The sequence below is a fragment of the Vidua macroura genome, chromosome Z (assembly GCF_024509145.1).
Source record: "Vidua macroura isolate BioBank_ID:100142 chromosome Z, ASM2450914v1, whole genome shotgun sequence".
NCBI classification, from domain to species: Eukaryota; Metazoa; Chordata; class Aves; order Passeriformes; family Viduidae; genus Vidua; species Vidua macroura.
The window spans coordinates 81,902,825-81,925,826 of NC_071611.1; the positions used below are offsets into that span (position 1 = coordinate 81,902,825).

At 47.4% G+C, this 23,002-nt stretch overlaps 2 protein-coding genes across 3 annotated transcripts in view; one reads left to right on the forward strand and one right to left on the reverse strand.

Annotated features, from left to right (window-relative positions):
* The first annotated feature begins 2,072 nt into the window (after positions 1 to 2,072).
* Positions 2,073 to 3,996, forward strand: RPS23 (ribosomal protein S23). Its single transcript, XM_054003234.1, has 4 exons — positions 2,073 to 2,172; positions 2,410 to 2,569; positions 3,515 to 3,635; positions 3,800 to 3,996. The coding sequence occupies exons 1-4, from the start codon at positions 2,169 to 2,171 to the stop codon at positions 3,944 to 3,946; spliced, it is 432 nt and encodes a 143-aa protein (XP_053859209.1). The 5' UTR covers positions 2,073 to 2,168; the 3' UTR covers positions 3,947 to 3,996.
* A 3,659-nt stretch (positions 3,997 to 7,655) lies between these two features.
* Positions 7,656 to 23,002, reverse strand: part of ATG10 (autophagy related 10) — a 61,889-nt gene continuing 46,542 nt past the window's right edge. For both annotated transcript variants that reach the window (XM_054003718.1, XM_054003717.1), the window contains exons 6-8: positions 10,305 to 10,402; positions 9,894 to 10,013; positions 7,656 to 9,514 (exon numbers count right to left, since the gene is read on the reverse strand). In XM_054003718.1, coding sequence (XP_053859693.1) covers positions 9,502 to 9,514; positions 9,894 to 10,013; positions 10,305 to 10,402 — 231 coding nt within the window. In that variant the 3' untranslated portion in view covers positions 7,656 to 9,501. The remainder of the gene's footprint in view (positions 9,515 to 9,893; positions 10,014 to 10,304; positions 10,403 to 23,002) is intronic.

The window sequence follows — 23,002 nt, forward strand, 5'->3', positions numbered from 1 at the left end:
AGAAAATCCTGAGAGAGAGAGAAATGTGCTTGCCACACACAGGATGTGTTAAAAATTATGTGTTAGCATCTAATTAGTGCCTCTCCAGAGTCATCCCCGAAAGGGAAGGGAGCGTTCATGATTTGGACGGGTGCAGCGTGGACTGCAGCAGCTGTCAGAAATGAGAAATACAAGCTCGTCTCTGCTACAGGACTTCACTCCCTGCAGATCTGCTCAGGGGCAGGGCGGAAATTAAAGCCACAATGCCCCTGGATCCCTGGGCAGTGCCCAAGGCCAGGCTGGACAGGGCTGGGAGCAGCCTGGGGCAGTGGGAGGTGTCCCTGCCGTGGCAGGGGGTGGCACCGGGTGGGATTTAGGGTCCCTCCCAACCCAAACCACTCCATCATTCCGTGAAAAGCTGCAAGTAAGAATCACAGAGCCCGTGAGGTTGGAAAAGACCCACAAAGCCAGTCAGTCCAACTGTGAAAAAGGCGTGTTTCACGACACGCGTTACTAAACAAATAAATATTAAATTGAATACTGTGTGTGTTACGGAGGGTTATTTTGTAGTACTGTGTTGATCCTTTTTAATTAGTGTGTTAAATAAATAAAGTTTTAGGTTACAACGTAATGTTAAAATAGAAACTATGAGATGTAAGATATTTTTTACTAGCTCAAGAAAAGGGATGAGATAATCAAGAAACTCTTCACACAGAGATAACAGCAACAGGAAACCTGAAGAGTTACGGCCTCCTTATCAGAAAAGACAAACATCCTTCCAGCTTCTCTCCTCTTTATAGAACCACCAGGATTAAGGGGAAGAAGCTGACAAAAACCAGACAAATTCTTAATTTGCAAGGGATTTATGCACCATGTATGAGATATATGAATATGCAGCAGGTTGTTGCTTTTAAGGGTTGTTCCTTTGTTCACAAGGCATGGTTTTGGCAGCTCAGTGCCCAAAAACACCTGGACATCTGAAATTCCTCGCTTTTTATTGTCTCCTAGTGTCCTAATCCTCACTGTCCAAATTCTTATTACTCTAATTTCATTACAATTTTTATAACTATTTTATTTCTAATTAACTTTTAAGATTTTGAAGAAAAAGTGATTGGAGTTTTTCACAGGTTGATGCCAGTTTTGGTTTGTGTGGAAAACACCAATCACTTGGTTTTTTTAAAATTTTTAAAGTGTAATAATAATAATAAAATGGTTATAAAAATAGTGATACAATTAGAGTAATAAAAATGTAGAGTTAGGACAATCACAAGACAATAAAAAGCAAAGAATTATTGACGTCCGGATGCTCTCGGGCACTTAAGCCATGACAAGCATGCCTTGTGAACAAAGGAATCACCTTAAAAGCAAGAGCCTGTTGCATATACAAAACACTTCATGATTATGCATATATTTTATTTAAAACAAGAAATTCGTCTGGTACTTGTCAAAAAGTTTCTGTTAATTCCCAGGCGCCTTTGAGTCTAAGTCAGGCTGGAAGAAGTTAATTTTTGTTGATAAGGAAAGCCATAAATTCCTCTCCTCTGGAAAATTTAGGGGTTTCTGTAATTGTTATCCTTGTACGAAGAATTCCTTGATTATCCCATCTCTTTCTTGAGCTAGTTAAAAAGTATTTTACATAGTATAGTTTCTATTTTAACATTGCGTTACAACCTAAAAAGAGAGAATTAATGCAGCACAACTTTCCAACGTTACACATGTAATATTCACTGCGACATTTGGCGAAAAGCCAGCGGTAAAATACGCGTTTTTCACAAAGGGAGAAACGCGCTCAGCGCAACCAACGCCGCAACGCTCCACAAAAGCGAGCGCCCCGGCGCGCGTGCGACAGGAGACGCACAAGCGGTGCGCTAATAAATCAACGCCGGTTTTTTTTCTTCACCCAGCTCTGCTTCCAAGGTTTTATTTCCCAATTTTCCGCCAGGCCAGAACAGGCCCGCGCCAGCGGGACTCGAACCCGCGGCCCTCAGCGGGATGGGGTCCTTCCTGCACCGCCCCGCCGGGACTCGAACCCGCGGCCTCTCCCTTCGCCGGGACGCCCCTCGCGGTGCCGGTCGGCTTTCGAGCCAGGCGCGGCGCGGGCAGCCCGCGCGGGTCCTGCGGGGCGCGGCTATAGGCGGCGGGCGCGGAGCGTCCTCCCTCTTTTCTCGCTCGGCAGCCGCGCGGAGAAGATGGGTGAGCGCCGCTCCGCGCCGGCAGCGGGGCCGGCGGTGGGGCCGGGGCTTGTGCTTGCGGCACGCCCGGCGGCGCTCCGCAGGCGCTGCCCGCCCTCCCGCAGCCGGCTGGGTTGCGGCGCGGAGCGGCGCCGCGGGCCGTGAGGCCGCGTCCGCCATTACCCGCCGCATGGCCCTCACGCCGCCTCCCCCTCACGGCTCCTTCCCCTCCTCACGCCGGCCCCGTCTCGCCTTGCAGGGAAGTGCCGAGGCCTCCGCACCGCTCGGAAGCTTCGCAGCCACCGCCGGGACCAGAAGTGGCACGACAAGCAGTACAAGAAGGCGCACCTGGGCACGGCGCTGAAGGCCAACCCCTTCGGGGGAGCTTCGCACGCCAAGGGCATCGTCCTGGAGAAAGTGTGCGTGCTCCTCCCGGGCTGGAATGGGCGGCCCAGAGCCCCCGGGAGGCACCCCCCCGAGGATGGGGAAGAATAGGGATTCGGGGTGGTTTTTTGGTTTTGTTTTTTTTTGGTGGGTTTTTTTTTTTGGGTTTTTTTTGGGTTTTTTTTTTGTTTTTTTTTTTTTTTTTGTTTTTTTTTTTTTTTGTTTTTTTTTTGTTTTGTTTTGTTTTTTGTTTTTGTTTTTGTTTTTTTCCAGAAGTGGTGGTGGGGGAGGGGGGGGGGGGAAAAATCAGTTTAAAAATATGGGAGGGGTTGGCTCAACTTGCAGCAAAATGAGAAACGTTTGGGGTTGTTTTTTTTTTTTTTTTTTTTTAAAAACCAGGGAAATCTAGGATTTGTGGCAAGAATTAGAGAAAATTAATTTCTTTTAAAAGTAAGAAAAAATAGGGAATTTTAGTTAAATATCAGGGGAAAACCCAAGGTGGTTTTTTTTTGGTTTGTTTGTTTGTTTTTCTTTGTTTTTATTGTATAGGTGATAATCTGGATTATTTTTGCACAAATGGAAAGGAAACAGTGTGTGTGTGTCATAAATCCTTCCTTTTTTTCCTCCTCTCCAGTAATTTATTAATTTCATTGGGATGCTGCCACAGCTGTGGTTTTGGGGCACTGTCTACGATTTCGATCGTTTTGGGCTGGTTTTTTTTTGTTTAGAATTTTAGTGGATTATTCTGGGGATGACCTAAGTTTCTGTTAGGCTTAGGAAGTGGTATTTTTACGGGCTCAAGCATAAATCTAGATTAATATATATTAATTATTAATTCAGTACTTCTCAACAGCTGACGGGTGTTGGGATGCAGGTACCATTTACGCTGAACACGAGGTAAAAAGGTTAATTTTGCGTTGATTAGTGCCCCTCCCGGCCCTGGCCACGCTGATTCCTTTGCTGGTCGCTTCCCTTTGCAGGGGGGTAGAAGCCAAGCAGCCCAACTCTGCCATCAGGAAATGCGTCAGGGTGCAGCTCATTAAGAACGGCAAGAAGATCACGGCTTTCGTCCCCAACGACGGCTGCCTGAACTTCATCGAGGTAACCGCCTGAAACAGTGGCCGGGGGAGGGGAAATGAGGTGTGAAAAGCAGATTTATTGCGCTGTTGGTCGTAAGAGGGGGCGGGGGTTTTGTGCCTTCCCCAGGCTGTGCTGGGGCGGGTGTTTGGGGCTGGCTCTGGTGCTCACACCCTGTCCTGTCCCAGGAGAACGACGAGGTGCTGGTGGCCGGGTTTGGGCGCAAGGGCCACGCCGTGGGCGACATCCCGGGCGTGCGCTTCAAGGTGGTCAAGGTGGCCAACGTGTCCCTGCTGGCCCTCTACAAGGGCAAGAAGGAGAGACCCAGGTCGTAAATCCTCGCCGGTCTGACAGGAACGCCAATAAAATCTCGGGTTTTAAAGGAGTTCTCTGCTTCTCATTCTCATCTCTGCTGCAGGAGATGCGGCGGTCACAGAAATATTCGCATTAAAACATTAAATTTCTCCCTAGATGTGGCCAAAGGAAAAGCCCAGATTTATTCAGGGGGTGCTCACAGAAATCTTCCCATTAAAATATTTCTCCCTCGATCTGGCCAAAAGGAAAAGCCCAGATTTATTCAGGGGGTGCTGCAGGAGATGGGACAGTCACAGAAATCTTTCCATTAAAACATTTCTCCCTAGATGTGGCCAAAGGAAAAGCCCAGATTTATTCAGGGGGTGCTCACAGAAATCTTCCCATTAAAATATTTCTCCCTAGATCTGGCCAAAGGAAAAGCCCAGGGGGTGCTGCAGGAGATGGGGGGGTCACAGAAATGTTCCCATTAAAATATTTCTCCCTAGATGTGGCCAAAGGAAAAGCCCAAATTTATTCAGGGGTTCTTATTCAGTGGGTGCTGCAGGAGATGGGGCGGTCACAGAAATCCTCCCATTAAAACATTAAATTTCTCCCTGGACAAAGAAAAAGCCCCAAACCTTAATGTTGTTCCCTTTAGGACTGCTAATCAGGAATCAAACTGTCCCCTGAGGGCGTGAAGAACTGCATGAATTTTAATGCAAAATTGTGAAAAAGAGCCTTCCTCACATGAAAAATGGTCTCTGGGAGTGGTGTTTGTGGCAGTGCTCCTGGTCTCAGGTGTGAGCATCGGCACAGAACTCACCAGGTGTGGGCCACGAAGGGGTCATTGAACCATCTGCCCAGCCCAGAGAGTTTTCACCTTTTTGAGTACAAATTAACTGCTTATTTTGGGGCAAGTCTGCCCAATTTGAAGACACCTGTTGCAGTACAGTAGTGCTGTGCACTGACTTGAATTTTCACCTGCTTAGCCAGATTAAAAAATCCACAGTTCAACAGTTTCTTAACGCAGTAAAACCTCAAAACGTTTATTTGGCTGAAGTCAGGGTGAACCATTGCCTCGTTAGAACCGCAGTTGGTCTGCGTGGTGAGGGAAAGGCTCTGATACAAATAATTCACTTATTGGTACAGGAATTCATGTGAGAATTCAGTCATTTATACGGCGGTGGAAAAGGAATCTAAGAATACGTTCAGAATCTCTGCCGAGGTTTGTGTAGTCCAGCTCCTGGGGGAGGCGGGAGGGAAGGGGACTGTCCCCACGCCAAGTTCTGCGTCTCCCAACTCCAGAGGAGCGTTCAGCGGTGCTGTCGTGAGGCCCTGTCGCCACCAGATGTCGCGACAGGAGCAGGGAGCAGGACAGCTGAAAGGGAAATGCTCGAGCCGAGAACCTGCGTGGGTTGTGACTAAGGAAACGGGGAAATTCGGGCAAACCCGGGGCTCCAGAGAGGCACGGGAGCAGCCCCGGGCTGGATCCGGGCTGGGCTGAGCACAGGGAGCAGCCCTGGGGGGGCTGTGGGTACAGCTGGGACCCCAAAGCCTGAGCTGGGCTGAGCCCAGAGCCCAAAGCCTGAGCTGGGCTGAGCCCAGAGCCCAGAGCCTGAGCTGGGCTGAGCCCAGAGCCCAAAGCCTGAGCTGGGCTGAGCCCAAAGCCTGAGCTGGGCTGAGCCCAGAGCCCAAAGCCTGAGCTGGGCTGAGCCCAGAGCCCAAAGCCTGAGCTGGGCTGAGCCCAGCGGGGGCAGCAGGGCAGGGGGGATTCTGCCCCTCTGCCCCTCAGCTCAGAGCCCACCTGCAGAGCTGCCCCAGCCCTGGGCCAGCACAGGGAGGAGCTGGAGCTGCTGCAGCCAGGCCAGAGGAGGCTCCAGGATGAGCAGAGGGATGCAGCAGCTCTGCTGGCAGGAAAGGCTGGCACGGCTGCCATTGCTCAGCCGGGCAGGAGAAGCTTTGGGCTGAGCTCAGGGGGGCCTTGCAGGGCCTGAAGGGGCTGCAGCAAAGATGGAGAGAGACAATTGCCAAGGGCTGCAGGGACAGCACACAGGGAATGGCTCCCACTGCCACAGGGCAGGGCTGGATGGGACATTGGCAGTCAGGAATTGTTCCCTGGCAGGGTGGGCAGGCCCTGGCACCGCTGGGGCTGCCCCTGGATCCCTGGCAGTGCCCAAGGCCAGGCTGGACACTGGGGCTGGGAGCACCTGGGACAGTGGGAGCTGTCCCTACCGTGGCTGGGGTGGCACTGGGTGGGCTCTAAGTCCTTTCCCACTCCAGCCAAACTGTGATTCTGTGGTTGTGCCAGTGCCCAGGAATAGCTTGTGTTACCTGGACACTGCAGGATTAACTCAGATTAAAATGAGCTGAGCAAAGCATCACCAAATCATTACTAGGGAGCGTTAGAGCCTAAAAAATATATATTATGTAACCAAACATCCTCCAAAGCAGAGGCGAATCCCCATCTGGCCACGTTTTCTACCTCATCACCAAAAGTAATTAATATTTTCACTTATTAAAGCAGCTGGCCAACCATGTGACACCAGCAACACCTGACTGAACAACCGTGCTACTACAGGAGGTGTTGTTTTGTAAGGCACTTGAGGAAGGTGTTAAGAGGGTGCTCCATAAATCCATTCTCTGTTCAAACACAGCACGGAAATCCCCTCTGCCTTTAAGGTGAATTTGTCTTCAGGAGGTGACAGCTACAACAAGCTCTCAAGTGGGGAACTGAAAGCTTCCTCGTGGTGCAGGGTTTTTTAAGATTTTCATGAAATCCAAGAGATAACAACCTGTGTGACACCTTCCTAATCCTGAGCACTCAATACAGGGTTCCTTTTGCAGCTCTCAGCTTCAGGCTTTTTTTTTTTTTTTTTTTTTTTTTTTTTTTTTTTTTTTTATTCTAGGTGGTAAGAATTTATTGCTAAAAAATGCAGCAGATTCCTTGAAACACTTTTAAAAGCCTACATGTTGTTAAAAATAGGTATAAATACCCATACACACGCTGTTCTCTAGAAGAGAGTATTTCTGAGGGAATAATTGTAATTTCACCATTCAGAGGGAAGAGCAATCGTCCTTCCTTTGTGCTGGAACTGAATTTATACGTGTGCAGTATAAATACAGATGTCCAAACAGACTCATGAAACCATCACCACAGCAAAGAATGAGGGGGAAAAAAAGTTATTGAGCAAGACTCGCTGAAATTCATGGAGTTGTAGCAAGAATTGATACTGATTACGTGGCTGCATTTAGCTGTAATTAAGTAGCTCCACATTTCCTGCGTGGAAAGGAATGTTCCTGTTAGTAAGCAAAGCCAGGCAAGCTCAAATCTCCTGGCAGGGGGTTAAATTCTTACCTGGTCGTGCTGACACAAATGAGGGATTATGTACGTGGCTACCAGCTGCACCCCCTAGAAAAACACATTTCTTTGGCTTAGGTGAACACATAAAATTAATTCCTCTTGATGATTCTGGCCACCCAGGGCAGGTATGAGACTGTTCTCTGTTACAAGAGCTCCCCAGAAGTGAAGAACCTCCCCTGACGTGTCTTCCCAGATTAGCAAAGATGAACAACTGAGCAAATTTACAAATCTAAACTGGAAATTTTCTCCTTGGTAGGACGCAAGAGTTCAGACAATGCATGTACAAAAAACCCAAGCTCTGGTCTAAGGATCTTCAATAGTTTCACTAAATAATGAATCACAACATAAAATATAATTACAAAACAGTGCCACGATTCACTTGATTTTTTTTTTAATTATATAATTTTCATGCATAAAAATTCAGGTAAGATATCCTAAGTCATCCAGGCATAAATGTAAACAGGAAATTGGTTGCCTACCTCCCACCCCAGCCATTAAAAAGGAGATATCCAAACAGGCTTATTTATCTCCCAAATATTTATGTTAGCCTGTATTTGTTCCTCTGTCTAACCTCCATGTATTTCTACTAACTGAGCTGAATTTTGGTTTTCCAGGCAAATTTCAGGGACACACTGATACTGATGAGACACTGCACTGTCCCCTCGCTGTTTGAGCCCAGTGTAATGCCCGGGCCAAATAATCCTCCTCTTTCTTTGCAAATGGTGAATTAAGGTAGAAAGCAATGGGTGTTGAGACTTGTTCCATGTAAAATACAAATATGTATTTTCCTTTACACATAAATTCCACATTTTGAAGATTGAGTGTTTCTACTGTTCCAGGGTATCAGAAGTGAAGATCACAGAACAGGGGTGAACATTTAACAGCTCTTAAACGTGCTGTTATCTCTATTTGTTGAGTCTTCCTCCTAAGTCTCACTTAAATTTAAAAATGGGCTGTGGATGCAATTATCAAGCATGTGTTACCAAAAGTGTTACAAAAACCAATGTAGCTGCGAGCCATATTTTGTAAATCTTACATGGGGAAGATGGCTTTCCAGGTTGATATGACACAGAACAAAATAAACAATGTGCTTTAATTATTAATTACAAATGTCTGGCAAACAAATTCCGCACCCATGGAATTTGAAGGCCTGCACTCTGCATTCCATATCCACCAATGGCAAGTAGTGGAAGTTAAAAACATAATCTGAAAAAACAGAATCTGGGATGCATTTCACACTCCCAGCTCTGACGTGGCACACCCTAGACTCTGCGTGCAAGTGACAATTGCTGAATGCACAGAGTAAAATCTGTGTTCCAGTGTCAGCTGCTCAGACTCTGTTTTACACTGCAAATAAAATGGGACTGGGAGAGAAGCCAGGATGGGTTGTAGGGAAGCTCCTCGTAATCTGGTTCTCAGTGGCAGCACCACCAGGCAATTCCCCAAAAACCAACAGCTGTCAGGGGAGGCCGCAGAAGCAGTGCAGGGTAGGGAGCAAACCTGTGAACAACCACAGCTACAAGGAGGAACACTAATTGGGAACAGCAGCAGCTCCCGGGGGCACGGAGAGCTTCCCTGGCGGGCAGCGGAGCACGGCAGAGCCAGATGTTCCCACACGGCTGCTCCAGGCACCTGAGCTCCAGAGCTGGACCTGCTCGCTCAGCGCAGGCTCCAAGGGCTCTGTCTGTGACAGCCCCCGACCCCGTTTGCTCCCTGAGGTGTGATGTGTGGGGGATATTCCCGGGATGAGGATGTTCTGTGCGCTGGGCAACACGGGCTGGTCGCTCTCCAGGCTCTGGTGGAGAAGGTGGCTCCCAGGTGAAGCAGCCTCAGCCCACACCCTTGGCTGCCACAAGCTCACGCCGCGTCCCACGAGCATTCCTCTGTGTTTATACTGCATTTTCTGCCCCACAGATGGTGCAGATTTTCTAGGGGTAAGTGGATCCAGCAACTCTGGCTCTGGCTTGTGCATCTGTGTGCAGCCTCAGCAAGGGCAGAGGCACAGGGAGGCAGGAGATGAGTGACTTCAGGGGAGGCCAGGCCTGGGTGCTGCTGGGGAGGTGCTCCCACAGCTGCAGCCAATTCCCACCATCATCAGTGGCGAGTTCTGGCCAGAGAAAGAGCCTTGAGCAACCATTTCCACTCTGGCGTGGCTGACCAGCCAGGAAGGATCCTTCAACTCCGTCCCCAGGGAAGTCTGCAGCAGCTTTATCACACCTAACCACTCCCAGTCCTTCAGCTCATGGCTCTGGAGAGGCAACAGCAAACACAAAAAAAAAAAAAAAAAAAAAAGGAGTTAAATTAAAATCCTTGCAGCACTTATGCCAGACCCCCAGCCCTGTGCTGGGGGAGCCAATATAAAACATTTCTCCACACCCAGGAGCTCGGGGACCCTCTGGACTCATGAAGGCTGTCAGCAATGGGCTGAGCACCTCTCCCTCTGCACAAATTTTCATTGCAAAGCAAGTGAGGCAACGAGGCAGGCAGGTGGGCAAAACCCTGAAAGGTGAGTCCTAAATTAACTGAACCAAGAGCTTCAAAGGAGGAGGTAATGGTTCTGCCATTTATCCATCTGATCTTTGGAACAGGAGGATGGGAGAGGAAAGGATAATTTCCTTTTCTCTTACCTGTCAGCCACAGCAGCATTTGTGCTCTGCTCAGGTGCCAGTTTTGCATAACTCAAAGGCAGATTCAGGCCCACAACTGGGCCTACAGTACTGAGCCACAGTGTGATGTAATTTGTGTTTCTAGGGGGAAAAGAAAAAAAAAAAAAAAAAAAAAAAAACACAAAAAAGCACCATATTATCCCAGCTTTTTCTGAATTGCAGACAGACTCAACAACCACAAAACAACTTCACTTGGGGCTGTTCCCTCATTTTTCCTACCACAAACGTATTTTAATTTTCATGCCTGAGGTGACAATACAGAAACCCTACTCTGCTGGCACTAAGGAAGTAGATTTGGCCATTTCCACCCCGCAGCTGACTGACCTCACCTGCACTGCAGAAAGCCTTGCAAGGCCCAGCAGTGCCCCTCACCTGTGGTGCTCCTGTGAGCCTCTCAGCACAGCAGAGATGAATTCATTGGTTCGGCAGGGGTGCAGGACAAAGAAAGGCTGCCCGAGGATGGGGTGCTCCTAAGAGGGAACAGAATTTGCTTTGTCATGGGAGGGAAAAGCAGAAAACTCATCACGTGCATCTGGAAAAGACAAGGCAGGGTGCAATCAGCCCCTGATGCAACAGTTCTCACTTGAGAATCTCAGCTCACATTGCTCTTCCTATCAAATTAATGTACATTGAATACATTACACATCAATAATATACATTCTCCTCTGCTGAAAGGGAAGTAAGATCAGCAACCAGGCTACGCCACTGTTTTAGTTAAAATGTCATGGTTTGTGAAAGTAACTCAAGTTACTGTATCAGCATTACCTGGCTCCGGAGAGGCAAAGCTACTGTGTAAACCACAAATGTAACACAAAAAAAAAAACCATTCCCCTCCGGAAAACAAGGACTTCAACCACCCTGAGCCCCCGTGTCTTCTCAGGCTGGTGCTGGGAAATACACGTGGCTCCGTCTGGAGAGGCAGCAAGAAGGGAGAAAGGTGGCTTCAACTTCCACTTGGTTCTGATGCTGGAAATCCCTTCATGTCTAAGAACTTTAGAGAACTCCCAGAAGCTTCAGAATATAGAAAAAAAGGGTGTTCAGAAAGCTTTGTTTCACACTGCAAACGGATAACTTGCATAAGAATGCTACCATCTGCTGTTGTCAAAAGTGAACTGATGCAGTTTTTCTTTGAGAAAGAGTAGTATTTTGAATTAAAACCCCCTTTTCGTTATCTGCCCAGATTAACTTAGGCCTCAAAATAATTCCAGAAAATACATGGATTGTGCCAATGGTATACCTTAAAGACAGAAAAAAAAAAAAAAAAAAAAAAAAAAAAAAAAAAAAAAAAAAAAAAAGCAAAAAAAGTATATAGCTAATAATATTTACAAAATTATTACACAAAGTTAGAAAATAAAAATAAAAAAAAAAAAGAAAAAGAAAAAAGAAAAAAAAAACACCAAAAAGTAAATTGTGCAAAAAATTTCAGAAAGCTTCACAAACTCCCAGAAACAAGAGAGAAGTAACCCGGGTTTAAGTGACTCAGCTCTCTTAACAAGGCATGAAGACAATTCCCAGAGCTGAATATTCAGCCTGAAGTTATTCCCAACCATCCTGACCCCCCAGTATTTGATTTTGCCCTGCGCTCCTTGCTTCAGCAAACTACCAGTGAGTGACACATGGAGGCCAGACTTGATTTTTTGAAACAGTTTTTACCCTTTACATTCCACATCATTCTTTAGTCCTTCCTCTTCTTACAGGACAACAGGGTGACACTGAAAACATTCCCAAACGCAGGAATTCCACGCTACCCAAAAGACAGGAATGTGTCAGGCACTCCCAGGGAAACCACAGAAGCACAAGAAACCAAAAGAAATCCTGAGCCAAGAGCCATTAAGGAGCAGCCTTTAAAAAGGGAAAAGGCTGAGGATGAGAAGCTTGTGGAGCATCAGGGGAAACACTCTGAGAGCATCAGCTCTGATTCAGTCAAATGCTGCCTTCCAAATCCTGTACACAGTGGCATCCTGTGAGGCTCTGATGTGCACTCAAGGTTAAACCACTGACACAGCAGCTCTGAGGAGGAAGCATGGGGATGCTGCCAGTAAAAATGCAGGAGTTATCAAAGGCCTGGATCATTTCAGATTTGGCACTGGGCTACAGAGCCTCTCACTGCCAGGCCCCCAGCCTGCCCTGAGAGAGGGTGAGGTGTCTGTGGTGGGATGAACCCCCAAGACCTTCTCAAACACTGTCAGAAGGGTGAAAATGAACAAAAGTTTGTGCTGCATCAGCTTCATTAGCATTAGCTCACTGCCTGCTGCACTTACCTGGCAGAAGGATGACACTCCACGTGCACTGAAATACATCCTGAGCAAAACATTAGGACAGCAATTCTACCCTTCATCTAGGCTGGTCCTGTGCCAGCCTGTAACTATATTTCGGTTACAGCAAAAACATAAAGTCCTACTGGGACTTCATGAAGAAAAAACCCAAAACAGTACAAACAGTATGTAAGAATCATCCCACTTCTTGTTTACAATTAATCTTTTCCCAGTCAGTCATGCACCAGGGCACTGTGTGAGAGTTTCAAGTCAATTCCCACAAGCACTCGCTGGCGTTGTACTGCAAGAACCCATTTGCAGGTTGCCCACAACTCTTCTGGGCAGTAATACCCTGACACGCAGTTCATTTGAAATCAACAGCATTATTTTCTTGGGTCTGTCTATGATTTTGGATCTATCCAGCTATGAGGCTGATTTACAGCAGTGCCTGTTCAGCACCACACGCTGGAATCCATCACACATCTGCATATCCCTCCTGACCCTGCTGGGATGGGGAAGGAATACTTTCACAGGCAGGCACCAGCTCTGCTGCATTTGGAAGCTCAAAATGCTGCTTCATTTATTTTCTGTAGAAAGACCTCTCTCCTAGGTGACGCAGGAAAGATGTGTGAGGATGTTCTGCCTGCTGCTGTAGCTGCTGCCTCAACCCCTCCCATTAAAAAAACCTGGGAGAGAGAGATGGATGCAAGACATGAAATGTTCCATGGGGTAGACTGAAAACGAATCACAGAGTCCTGGAATGGTTTGGGCTGGGAGGGGCCTTAAAGCTCATCCCTGCCATGTGCAGGGACACCTCCCACTGTCCCAGGTGCTCCAGCCTGGCCTTGGGCACTGCCAGGGATGCAGCTGTGCCAGGGCCTGCCCACCCTGCCAGGGAACAATTCCTGATTCCCAATATCCCTGTGGCAGTGGGAGCCATTCCCTGTGTGCTGAACCTGGTTTGCTCAGGAATGCCAGCCCAGGCTGGGACTGAGCGAGCTCTGGCAGCTCAGCTCTGCTCATTGTGCAGGTACAGCCCTCCACGCACAGGGGCTGAGCAGGGAAATGTCACAGCACTCATCTGAGCAGTGGCAAAGACTGGGCAGTTCCCAAGCACAAGTATAATTAAGACTAAACTTCCGTCAGATTGGATTAAGTCATTTTATCAAGCAGTCTCCATGTCGGATTTAAACCAAAAATAAACATTACTTCAGATAAGGGGTAATTGTCTGTAGGTTTCTGTACCGTGCTCGGCTGCTCTCCTCCCCAGCCAGCAGGAATTTTGTTGTCAGTACATCTCTTGTAACAGCACCATTTATTTTCTCTGTCATAACTGGAGCCCTTCCAGGGGTAATGGCTTCTATTTTCTCCAGTGCTACATTAAACTGCCTTCAAGCATCCATCACAACATTTATGGTCTCTCCATTGATGATAGTGCAGGGGATTTGTGCCTGAAACTGCCTCTTCCCCAGCCTGGTTTGCATGATGTTGCTTTGCAAAAATAAATTCACACAGGGGTGTCAAAAAGTTCATGCAGGATCCTACCAGCAAACACCACAGCCAGTGCCAATTGATTCCAGACATTTTCCCAGGAAGTCATCAGGTCAGGAAAAGAAGGCAGAATTAATAAAACATGCCCCCCATAATCTCTTCAGTTTAGGAAAAGGAAACAGTGATGCAATTAATAAAGAGTTTTTCCCTTCCATCCAATTTCTGACCACATTTACTGAAATGTAATGAAGCAACATTTAAGTAAAAATTCTTCACTCAGGATCATACAAGTAATTTATGTTCTTTAATTCATGCTCTTCTTATTTTTTTTTTATTCCTTATTTTCATACACATCCATAATAATTTACTTGTTAATATAATCCAACTCTACACATCCAGAAAGAAGGCAGGAAGATTTCTCTCTTCAGACTGACCCTGAGTCCCACAGCCAGAACAGCAACTGCACACATGGAACTTCAAACGTGTGCGACTTGAGGTCAAAGGGATTTTCCTCTAATAATGGAATTACTGCAATGGAAAATCCATTACTATGGAATCACTACGTTGCAAGCACAACGTTAAGGAACTGTAATGACACAGGGAACTTTTACAACCCTGACAGAAGGTGTAAATCACAGTAATAAAGCTGTTGGTAGCACAGTAATTGCACGGGGCTTCTCCTTCCTACTCACTTGGGGTTATGCTGGATTTTGGGAATCAGGAGTTGTTCCCTGGCAGGGTGGGCAGGCCCTGGCACAGCTGGGGCTGCCCCTGGATCCCTGGCAGTGCCCAAGGCCAGGCTGGACACTGGGAGCAGCCTGGGACAGTGGGAGGTGTCCCTGCCGTGGCTGGGGGTGGAATGGGTTGAACTTTCAGGTCCCTCCCAGCCCAAACCAGTCTGTGATTCTGTGACCTGGGATAGATAAATTGTATTTCTGGTCACCGACTTCAATTCACAGCCAGAAGCCAGCTCATCCTGCTGGCACAACTGAGGCAAGTTTCCCCAGCTTTGCAACAAAACGCAGAAACCCCACCAAATCCAGGAGCTGAGGGTGGAACAACCTGCCCTGCCTGTGACAGTGCTGAGGAATGACCTGGCAAGTGCCACTGGCACTGCTCTCCTGCTTTCCTCAGACAATCAAGGCAGATGGAGCAGGGTGTGCAGGGACCCTGACGAGACAAAGAAGTGCAAACTAGCCCCCAAAAAAGCAGATTTCTGTGGTTACTGAGCCTGTCTTCGTGGAGGAGGCTGCAGAGTGGTTTGATTTACACCCCAGCTCTTTGCAGGCAGCAGTTGCAGTTGTCCCCGTGATTTAATGTCCCTGTCCAGAGAGCTCCCAGAGACCCACAACCAACCTCAGTGATGTTTTTTTTTTTATTAACACCTTCACTACTTCCAACACCAGCGGCCAGTTAAGCTGGATCCCGTCCTTCTTGCATCAAACACCAAGTCCAAGCTGAAAAGGCAATTAAATGGCTGCGTATTCCTGAGGAAAGCAGAGATGCTTTGGCAGCTCCTACAACACAGAAATACAAGGGCACTTAACACAGCCAGAATTTCTCTGAGATGAACCACGCCCACCACTTTGCATCTGCTCCTTCAAAATCCATCATGGATCCCAACAAAGGTGCCTTCCAAACCAAACCATTCTGTGACTCTGTAAAATTCATATTTTATGCCCCAATTCTGCCTGATTCTAGGGTATTTACAGTTTTGAAGAGGTGGTGATTATTTTTACATTTTATAACTTTATTATTTAATTAATTTTTTTTTTTATTATTTCATTAAATAGCTAACAGAAGATCCCTGAAAGGCAGGAGAGGTAATGCAGGACAAACAAAACAGTAATCAAGAATAGCCAACACTGCTGGTCCATAATGATGCATTTTATACATGTATAATAAGGCTTAAATTATTAATTTCAAGAACAGGAGGAATCAAAGCAGTAGGTGACACTCAGGCATGTTTCTAAAGCTTAACAAGCTTCATTTCAGGCTTTAAAGCTTCTCACAAGCACGTAACTTATGCATTTAGGATTTTTAAAGAAAACTTTATACTTAAAAATTGGCAGGTCCATAGTTACATTGTCAAGAAATGGCATCTCAGCCATTTTCCTAAGAAAATAAACAGATGATTCTTCTTCCATGCTTGCCAAAAGTAGATTAATTCAGTTGTCACCATTTTAGTTATGTAGCATATAGTCTTAATTAATTACTATTTAAAATCTGTTCTTAAGTTATGAGATTCATCTAAGGTGCAAAACTGAATGATCCAACAAGCTGTGGAAGCATGGAAAAGACACTGGAGACAGATTTCCTACCCTGATTAAAAAATGGTAAGGGGGAAAAAAAAAAACCAAAAAAACCCAAAAACCAAAAAAATTCCAAACCCATGCTGGCATTTAACAAAAGTGGCCTGAAAGGGCTCATCCCATAAAGCCAGAGATGCCAGAGGATGCCCCAGCAGCACCTGGGACAGACAGCACAAGCCTGGGCTCCCTCTGTGGTTCACTCCCCCTGCACTGCTCCAGCAGATCTGCGCCCCGGGCACTGCAGGACACACTCCTGCCAGGTAATTTTGCATCCATTTATGGACAAGTGGCCTCATGAATTTGTCTAAATGCTTTTGAACTGCTGACACCATCTGCTGCCACCACTCCAGAGCGCAGGTGCTTAGGTATAAACTGCTTTCTGTTAGCACAGATACCTAACTCCCATTTCGGTGGCACTTAAAATGCTTTTTTAAATTAATGAAGTAAAAAAAAAAAAAAAAAAAAAATACTGTTTACAGTGCCTTGTGGCCACTCCAGTGGCCTTTCAACTGGATCTGAATGTGCCATATATGATCCTCATTTCTTTCATACTGTGCAGTCAATGCTGCTGTGTCATTCAGGAATTTTCCATAAGGGGGGAATGTTCAGTAGGCAGATTCTTTCCAGTAGTGAATGGCCAGCAGTAGTGCCTTTACCCATTTTTTTTTTTTTCAATCCCCAGAACAGAACCCACCTCAGCTCACAAGGAGAAATGCCACACCAGGCAGGGAATGTGCTCTTACAACTTACTGCACAAATCTCTGCTTGGGAAGATCTCTGGAAGCAGAATCATTGCTAGATAAATTATCTGTAAATGCAGTGCACAGCAGTGAAACAGGTTTTTCCACAGAAGTAGAAAATAATCAAGAGAATCAATACTATTACATTGTAATTTGTTCGATTAATCACAAATCTGCATGGAAATTATTATTGAATCTTCAATTCAGAATAAATCAAGTAACAATAGTACTGGGACTTGAAAGTCTGTCCTGAATTATGCCCAAGAAACCATGAGGGAACTTCACACTGCCTTCATCTCTGCATGTAAATTATTACTGAATCCTGGAATGATTTGGGTTGGAAGGGATTTAGAGCCCACCCAGTGCCACCCCAGCCACGCCAGGGGCACCTCCCACTGCCCCAGGTGCTCCCAGCCCCAGTGTCCAGCCTGGCCTTGGGCACTGCCAGGGATCCAGGGGCAGCCCCAGCTGTGCCAGGGCCTGCCCACCCTGCCAGGGAACAATTCCTGACTGCCAATGTCCCATCCAGCCCTGCCCTGTGGCAGTGGGAGCCATTCCCTGTGTGCTGTCCCTGCAGCCCTTGGCAATTGTCTCTCTCCATCTTTGCTGCAGCCCCTTCAGGCCCTGCAAGGCCCCCCTGAGCTCAGCCCAAAGCTTCTCCTGCCCGGCTGAGCAATGGCAGCCGTGCCAGCCTTTCCTGCCAGCAGAGCTGCTGCATCCCTCTGCTCATCCTGGAGCCTCCTCTGGCCTGGCTGCAGCAGCTCCAGCTCCTCCCTGTGCTGGCCCAGGGCTGGGGCAGCTCTGCAGGTGGGCTCTGAGCTGAGGGGCAGAGGGGCAGAATCCCCCCTGCCCTGCTGCCCCCGCTGGGCTCAGCCCAGCTCAGGCTTTGGGCTCTGGGCTCAGCCCAGCTCAGGCTTTGGGCTCTGGGCTCAGCCCAGCTCAGGCTTTGGGCTCTGGGCTCAGCCCAGCTCAGGCTTTGGGCTCTGGCCTCAGCCCAGCTCAGGCTTTGGGCTCTGGGCTCAGCCCAGCTCAGGCTTTGGGCTCTGGGCTCAGCCCAGCTCAGGCTTTGGGCTCAGCCCAGCTCAGGCTTTGGGCTCTGGGCTCAGCCCAGCTCAGGCTTTGGGCTCTGGGCTCAGCCCAGCTCAGGCTCTGGGCTCTGGGCTCAGCCCAGCTCAGGCTCTGGGCTCAGCCCAGCTCAGGCTTTGGGCTCAGCCCAGCCCAGCTCAGGCTTTGGGCTCTGGGCTCAGCCCAGCTCAGGCTTTGGGCTCTGGGCTCAGCCCAGCTCAGGCTCTGGGCTCTGGGCTCAGCCCAGCTCAGGCTTTGGGCTCTGGGCTCAGCCCAGCTCAGGCTTTGGGCTCTGGGCTCAGCCCAGCTCAGGCTTTGGGCTCAGCCCAGCTCAGGCTTTGGGCTCTGGGCTCAGCCCAGCTCAGGCTTTGGGCTCAGCCCAGCTCAGGCTTTGGGCTCTGGGTTCAGCCCAGCACAGGCTTTGGGCTCTGGGCTCAGCCCAGCACAGGCTTTGGGCTCTGGGCTCAGCCCAGCTCAGGCTTTGGGCTCTGGGCTCAGCCCAGCTCAGGCTTTGGGCTCTGGGCTCAGCCCAGCTCAGGCTTTGGGCTCAGCCCAGCTCAGGCTTTGGGCTCTGGGCTCAGCCCAGCTCAGGCTCTGGGCTCTGGGCTCAGCCCAGCTCAGGCTTTGGGCTAGGCTCAGCCCAGCTCAGGCTTTGGGCTCAGCCCAGCTCAGGCTTTGGGCTCTGGGCTCAGCCCAGCACAGGCTTTGGGCTCTGGGCTCAGCCCAGCTCAGGCTTTGGGCTAGGCTCAGCCCAGCTCAGGCTTTGGGCTCAGCCCAGCTCAGGCTTTGGGCTCTGGGCTCAGCCCAGCACAGGCTTTGGGCTCTGGGCTCAGCCCAGCTCAGGCTTTGGGCTCTGGGCTCAGCCCAGCTCAGGCTTTGGGCTCAGCCCAGCTCAGGCTTTGGGCTCTGGGCTCAGCCCAGCACAGGCTTTGGGCTCTGGGCTCAGCCCAGCTCAGGCTTTGGGCTCTGGGCTCAGCCCAGCACAGGCTCTGGGCTCTGGGCTCAGCCCAGCTCAGGCTCTGGGCTCTGGGCTCAGCCCAGCTCAGGCTCTGGGCTCAGCCCAGCTCAGGCTTTGGGCTCAGCCCAGCTCAGGCTTTGGGCTCTGGGCTCAGCCCAGCTCAGGCTTTGGGCTCTGGGCTCAGCCCAGCTCAGGCTTTGGGCTCAGCCCAGCTCAGGCTTTGGGCTCTGGGCTCAGCCCAGCTCAGGCTCTGGGCTCTGGGCTCAGCCCAGCTCAGGCTTTGGGCTCAGCCCAGCTCAGGCTTTGGGCTCTGGGCTCAGCCCAGCTCAGGCTTTGGGCTCTGGGCTCAGCCCAGCTCAGGCTTTGGGCTTTGGGCTCAGCCCTGCACAGGCTTTGGGCTCAGCCCAGCACAGGCTTTGGGCTCAGCCCAGCTCAGGCTTTGGGCTCTGGGCTCAGCCCAGCTCAGGCTTTGGGGTCCCAGCTGTGCCCACAGCACCCCCAGGGTTCCTCCAGGGTTGCTCCCTCTGCTCAGCCCAGCCTGTGCTGGTGCCTGGGACTGCCCTGACCTGGGCCCTGCTGAGCTCCTTGAGGTCCCCATGGTGCCACCACTTGTGCCTGGTCTCCACCTGGACACTGACTCATTGACCCCAAACCCCCAAGTGTGACCACCCAGCCCCATCCCTCGCCCACCCAGGGGTTCATCCACCAAAGCCATGGCTCTCCAGCTCTGAGACAAGGATGTCATGTCACACGGTGTCCAATGCCTTGCACAAGTCCTGGCAGATGCCATCAGCTGCACATCTGTCAGCTGCTTATCCATTAAGCTTCTGCATTTACTCTACATGTAGTATTAGTTCATTATTTAGTCTTCTCCCTCTATTAAATTAGTTGGACTAGATTATTGTCCATGAAGTCTTAATGGGGAAAAGCATGACTAAACTGTAGGACAGCTGAACATTATTAATCAGTGGCCAGTTTTAAAATAAAACCTCCTTGGTAGCTTGTACAATACTACAGCTTGGTTTAAACCCCAGGAGTTCAACACATCGTAGAAGATTTCAGTGACAAATAAATACCCACCCAGCTTTGCCATCTTTGTATCTTCCCCCTGTCAAATAGCTTTCCAGTCTGTACTGGTAAGACTCCCTTTTCTCAGGAAGTTGTACTAATAATTTTCCAAAAATATTAGCAGGGGATCCATAGCAACTGTTGATGCAACTCAAATTCGTTAAGAGCGATCCTAGCAACCTTCTGTTAAGAAATACTGTATACAGCCTCCCCCACTTAGCAAAATCCCACAATATGGCAAGAAAGATTTGTGTGTCTAAGAATAGATACCTTACCACATTTTTCAAAATGACTGAGCCGTAATGATTTAAATCCTCCCTTCACATTTTCAGCAAGATGTGCCTCTACAACACTATATCAATGTGTTCTGTTCAGAGTTTTGACTCCTTCTCCTTTTTTAAATCACACTATTAACATCCCTGACATTTTAGAAATAATGTTTATTGATTTTTCTGTTAACACTGCTATAAATTAAGTGATGTAATGGACAGGATTATTGAGGTACTATAAAGAATGTGTCCTCCAGATTCCTAACTCCTGGTTGAAAAAGAACTCTGGATTAACTCAGAAATAGGTGTAGTTCTCTGTTGTGATTTCCCTAGTTTAGGTTTGGTTGAATACTTTTGATATGACAGAAAGGACGTATTAAATCTACCTGCTAAGTATCAAATGACAGAAGAAAACCACCTCGTTTAGATGAAACTGAGAAATGAATGGTTGAGAAAAAAGAGATGCAAAATTCCTGACCACTCACTACTCAGAAACGTAGGATATAGTCAGTATCAGAATGGCCTGAGTTACCTTATCTGCAGCAACAGTAAATGGCTAAACCAGGAAAATGCTGATTTACTGTTGGCAAAGCCAGAACCAAGGTGTCACACATGAATTGTGTCCCCTCCCACGCCCAGGAGAGCTTTGGTAGCAGAGGTAATTGCATCTGAACAGCGCTGGTTAAAAAGGAGGGGAGTCATGTATGGGCACAGGTGCTCCACAGCTTCCAGAGCCCTTTGGAATCCCGACTCACAGATTAATTTTTAAGACTATTTCTGCAGGATCTTCATTTCACCAAGTTTTGCTCTTGTTTTATGGGGTAGTTTTTCAACCCCTGAGCCTCCTGTAATAATGCAATTCGATTTCTATCCTTGGATGTTTGGTTTTACATTCCACCATCACTAAGCATTGATTAAGCCTTAGCACATATACTTGATTGTGTTTATGACTTTGTTTCCTCAGGGGAAGGTCAGGCTTTATGACAACATCGCTCTGTTAAAAACAAAATTGTTGGTGAAGCTACTGACTGTGATCAGCTTCATTCATCAGCTTACAAAATTCTCTTGCTAGTTTGCTTCCACACAGGAAAAAATTAATGGAAGGCATAGATTAGCAGAAGAATCAAAAACTAACTTGGGCACCTGTGTTCATAGAATTAACTACATTAATACTCAGCTTTGTCACAGTATTAGAAGCATATTTGTCAGACTGTTGTCTCTCCCCCTGTTAAAGTCCTTCTGCTTTGTCTACACTTTTATAAATATCCATCAGGGGAAAAAAAAATTATGAAGATTCAGTAGTGCCTTTACCCAATTTTTTTTTCAGTTCCTTATTCCACTATTATTAAATTTCAGAAGGCTTGAGAATGGGCCTCAGTTTACCTCCTAGCAGGTGACTGTATCCATCACTCCAGCATCATTCCACACTCTGTGGAAAATACCTGGATGCAAAGGCTACACCACTGTCCTGGACCTTGATGAAGGCACTTCCAAACAGGTGTGGAGCCCTCAGCCACAGCAGGATGAAAATTCATGCCCTGACAATGCCCACCCCACACCCATCCTAACAACAAAAGCCTTTCAGTCTTGCATTTCCAACTCCACAGAGAGGACCCAACCAAGGCCACACAGCCTGATGTTCTGGCTATAACCACAGAGTCACTCTCTGCTGCTTCACATCCTCCACTCATCTTCAGAGAGGTTTCCAAAATGATAAAAGGTGAAGTGCAGCCTCTACAAATTAGCTCAGTGTTAGTTATCTGGGTTTGGTTCTTACACCACACACTACCATGTGACAAAATATGTTCACCTTCATATTTGGGAAGATTTCTCCCCATTTGTCTCATTTCTGTTCTCCACTCTCTGTTGGTTCTTTTTTTTTTTTTTAACCTTTTTTTTCCTTTTCTTGTGAGGTTTTATTCTCTCAATTTGCCTCACTATTTAGCATTTGACCATGGCACTTTTGGGCTGCTGCCTTCTTAACTGGGACATTACACCTGCTAGTTACTATATTTATTACAAACAGAGGGCCCAATAAGTTTGAGCTATTGAGGAAATACCACTATGCATTTGTGTATACTATCTTATAAATAACTAATATAAATATTATACATCATACGTATAATATATGTTTATATGGTATTTAAATTACCAATATAAATAAATAACACTAAAAAAGCACCCACCAAGTTACAAGTAAACAATTCAGGAGATGGGGCTGCAGTATCTGTAATTCCACTTCTGAATCCTCCTAAAAAGAATCTGAAAATCACAGTTGGCAACATTTCTGGAAGGCAACGGTAATCCATAAATACTCCTTAATTTTCCTGTCATTGCAGAATTAAGCCACTTCCAGCTCACACAGATCTTACCAGGTGTGCTAAATTGATATCATTATAAGTCATCAGGAAATACCCACAGAGACCTGTAGCAACATTTGGAAGTTTTGTTAAACAGCTGTGTGTTCTAATTGATTTGTATTATTTAAAACAGCTAAAGCAAGTTATCGCCGGATGTAGAGAAGGGATGACTGAAAACCCCAGGGAGATTTAACTCACAAGAAAGCCAATCACAGGAACTTCATTTGAGCATTTTAAGATTATTGCTAGAGGAAGTGCAATTAAATCATCACCATTTATCAATTATCATTATAAAATACTATGCAACCTTATCATGTTAATTTATTTATGAGAAGGTAACTAGTTGACTTCTGCTTTTTGCAGTAATCGAGTCAGGAAAAATATTTCAAGATGCTTTCTCTGGAAATGAGCATAACTTTCCACCATAATCAAAACTAACTACAAAAGTCAAAATTTTACCTAAAATTTGCAGATGTCAAATATCTCCACTCTTGGCAGCTTGTCTCATTTCCTGAGATGTATTTCATTATAGATGTGTTCTACCACAGGGAG